At 32.9% G+C, this 3,991-nt stretch overlaps 1 protein-coding gene across 8 annotated transcripts in view; it reads right to left on the bottom strand.

Annotated features, from left to right (window-relative positions):
• Nbea (neurobeachin) overlaps positions 1–3,991 on the bottom strand; it is a 760,086-nt gene that overhangs the window by 252,795 nt on the left and 503,300 nt on the right. For all 8 annotated transcript variants that reach the window (XM_004631077.2, XM_023714988.1, XM_023714990.1 and 5 more), the window contains one exon: positions 662–786. In XM_004631077.2, coding sequence (XP_004631134.1) covers positions 662–786 — 125 coding nt within the window. The remainder of the gene's footprint in view (positions 1–661; positions 787–3,991) is intronic.

The raw sequence follows: 3,991 nt of genomic DNA, 5'->3' as shown, positions 1-3,991 counted from the left end.
TTTTATTTTTGTGGAACCAGGGATTGAACTCAGGCCTTTGCGCTTGCCAGGCAAGTGCTTATTGTACTGAGCTATCTTCCCAGCCCCTGAACATTTTTTTCAAGCTGCATTTGTAACCCACTGGAGGATGGGGACTTAAATATAAAGATTTTAATTTGTTTTACTATCCCCCCAAAAATAAACATAATTTAAAAAATCATGTAAAGAGGTTACTAACAATGTATGTTTCATTTATGTATCTATGTACATGTATGCATAGAGCATATTATATATGTATGTTTGTATATACACACAAACTTATATATGAAAATATATAATTGTGCACACAGGATAACAACATAATTCCCCCCCACGGGTTTTCATCACCAAACTTGAAGGACACTTGAAAAATGATTCTATTTTAGCTTGGGGCTGTCTGAAAGGAATGCTGGGTCATAATTATGTGAAGACTTTTATCTCTTAAGAAATTGAGGGCTAAAATTTTAGGGTAAGACATATTGGTTTAAATATAACTTAAATAATGCCTAAGGATAAGTCAGAACAAAATATTTCTGCCTTATAACATGGAGAACATTAAATGTCAGGGGAAAAAAACAAACCCTCAAACACAAAGTTAACACATATCCCGAAGTCTGTGGGTCTCAGAGGAACCAGTACTGACCGTACTCCACAGCAGCTTTCAGCAGGGCCTCGGCGTGAGCGGAGCCAAAGGCGTTGCGGACGAAGCGTCTCCTGCGCCGGAGGTCGTCTTCCCAGTAATCCAAGCGCCAGAAGTCATGCAGTTGGCTACATGGGAAATCAAGAAACACTTTTAATTGCTACTAATAAAAAGTCTACTTAGAAATTATTTTTCTCTACACATTAGAGCTTTATTTCTTAGATCTCACTGGAAAAATATGATTTTTGAAATATTTATATATTATACTGTTTATATCTGTGTTTCCCCTACAAATGAACAAAACCAATATAGTAATCTTCTCATACTTTAGACATCACAACACTCAACTTTGTTTTATTTTTCTTTTTTACAACATTATTTTCTTTCCTGAAAGTATTAATCAGGGGTTTAGTAACAAATGCAACATCAAATTACAAGTATTAATGGCTCAGTTTGCTTTCTTTTACACTGTTTTTAACAAGGCTTATAAATCACAGGGTAGACCTCACTACAAACAGTTTGCAATTTAATGATCATGGTTTCTAGTAGACTGAATTAAAAAGTATAAAATATTGCCCACTTGGATTTGGTAGAGCAATGATTAAAATAATGTGCTGAAATATTCATTGAAGTAATTCCCTGCTGCCCACAGCAACCTGAGAAAAGTGCAATTTTATCCATTATTAATAATACTAAATTAGAGCTGCAAAAAATTCCAGTATGTGGTAATTGTCGTGGTAAATTATTAGTCTAACTTGAACAGAGTTTTTAGATGATTTTACAGCTTTTAGCTAATATAAACCATTAACAACCAGAGAACATCATTGGGCAACACTGTCTTTTACACTCTAAGACAATATTAAAAGTCCACAAAACTACACATAATTCAGTAGATATTGAAATTTGTAACTACCGAAATATGTGTATTGCATACCCATAAAACTTGTTTTCAATATAGTTTCAATAAACATGGTGATAAATACTTGCTGGAAAATTCTGTATTTCTGTATATAGTACTTGAAAAATATACTGAAAGATAATATTCTAATATTTCCGAACAGTGTTCATTATTCACAAAAACATATAAAATCTTTTCATAGGTCATTTCATTTTATTTTTTATTTTCATATTTTATTGTAGGGAAACATTTTAAATTCATTTAAGGCAGTATCTGTACATGTTTTTTTTCATGATTATATCCCTAGTATAACATCTGGTCCACAGTATATTTTTAATAAATATTCAGTGAATTTATAAAAATTCTAATAAAAATTCAGACATAAAAGAGATATTTAAAAGTATGAAAATTATAAACATTTGAAGCATACTCTTGTGAGAGTACTGAATGTCATTTTTTTCTGTGCATTATAATTTCATTTTGATGTCAAAATAATTCTTGATGAGGTGAATAATTATTAGTATTATCTGCTCAAATAATTTTAATATAGGTTAAGTTTTATTCTTGTAGGCTAATCTTAGTAGCTTAATGCATATTACGTAAAAATCTTGCTAGAATCATTTTTCCTTAATGTTAAAACAAAATACAAGATAGTTATACTACTAGTGTCTCTTAGTTCACTGAAAAGAAATGTTTGTGCTAATATTGTATGGATAATTTTATACCCATATCTTGTATTCTGATTAACTACTTTAAATATAACAATATTCAATGTATTAACTTGTTATTCTATTATTTTGTTATGAAATTTTTGGTTTACTTTTTTCATAAAATAAAAAATAATTATGTTAAAGTTAAATAACTGAATTCATCAGGAGAAAGCAGAGGTCAAAAGTTACATTAAACTTACTAATTATTCACATGCTGTTACTTATTCTTCTCATAAATGCAATTGAACAATTCTAGACATTATGTTAAAGCAAAGAGCTTCTAAAAAGTAGACAGTAGCCAGACAGGTTAAGTGTCTCAATATCTAAGGAGCAATGCAGTGATGAATGGTGTTTATGATATACAAGACTAGTTGTATACCTTAGACATGGAGGAAAAGACCCAGCAACCTAGCCAGGCCAAGGAGTAGAGACAAGACAGCTCCAACAAAAGCTTGCTTTCTCTGGTCAGAGAAACAAGAAAGGCAACCTAGCAAGGCACAAAACTATTAGAAAACAGCTATTGTACCTGAGCCAAACATCACAGAAAACACTGTGGCCCTCTGCAACCCACATCACTAAAGGATACATAGTGAAATTAGACCTAAACCCTTACAAAGGTGTCACAAAGGATTCCAATACTGTCACTGGGGTTGCAGATATCAGAGAAAGGTAAGTGGTAAACTAGGACCTTCCTCTCTGGTGATCACATCAACATGAAGCCAGTGGAGAACATGAAGACAGCCTGTGTTTCAAACCTTGTTGGACATAACAAGGCATCTCTCCCACTCCCAACTGGGTAATGTCAGCAGAGACCTAGTGGAGAATTAGGACTTCCATGGCTAACCAACAGTAATGCAGGTAACCCCACAAGTGGACACATATATGGAAAACTGGGACTTTAATTCACGTCAAGAAATATGGAGGACTGTCTCACTCTCTGGATTTCAATGGTAGCTAAGAGGGGAGATTTCCACCTCTTCTATCAATAATGAATCAGTGCCTCAGCGACCCTAATGAAGGATTTCACATAAAGTCAACTATGAGATAAAAATCAGAGACCATAAAGATCTTCAGGTATGAATCTAAAATCACTTGTTATAGAAGAACATGTAGATCTCAAATAGCATACAAACAGAACATCAATGGATATCAATATAGAGATGACAGGGCTATTAAAATTTGCTGTTAAATAATTTAAAGTAGTCACAATTTAAAAAATCTGCAATAAGTAAAAAGGTTCAGCCAAGAAACAAAATCTCAGCAAAGAAACAGAAAATGTAAAGAAAAATCAAATGGAAAATTTAGATCTGACAAACACCAAAAATAAAAACAGAGGGGTGGGATTAATAAAAGAATGAACAATTACACAATTGGAAACTAAACCAAAATAATTTACCTAATCTGACAGAGAGGAAGCAGACAAAGTAAAACTGCTTCAGTGATCTGTAACATGTAACATTTGTGTTATCAGAATCCCAGGAGAGGCAAAAGCAGGTAGAAGTGAAATAATACTTAAGAGAGGCCAAATATTTCCAAAATTTGGCAAAATACACAGATTTAAAAAGATGAGTTAACACCGCACATGATGAACACAAAGAAACTCATACCAAACTTGGGCATAATTTTCTTTCTCTTTCTTTCTTTCTTTCTTGCTTTCTTGCTTTCTTGCTTTCTTGCTTTTCTCTCTCTCTCTCTCTCTCTCTCTCTCTCTCTCTCTCTCTCTCT

The sequence above is a fragment of the Octodon degus genome, unplaced genomic scaffold (genome assembly GCF_000260255.1).
Source record: "Octodon degus isolate 3935 unplaced genomic scaffold, OctDeg1.0 scaffold00038, whole genome shotgun sequence".
NCBI classification, from domain to species: Eukaryota; Metazoa; Chordata; class Mammalia; order Rodentia; family Octodontidae; genus Octodon; species Octodon degus.
This window is presented reverse-complemented; position numbering and strand designations above follow the sequence as displayed.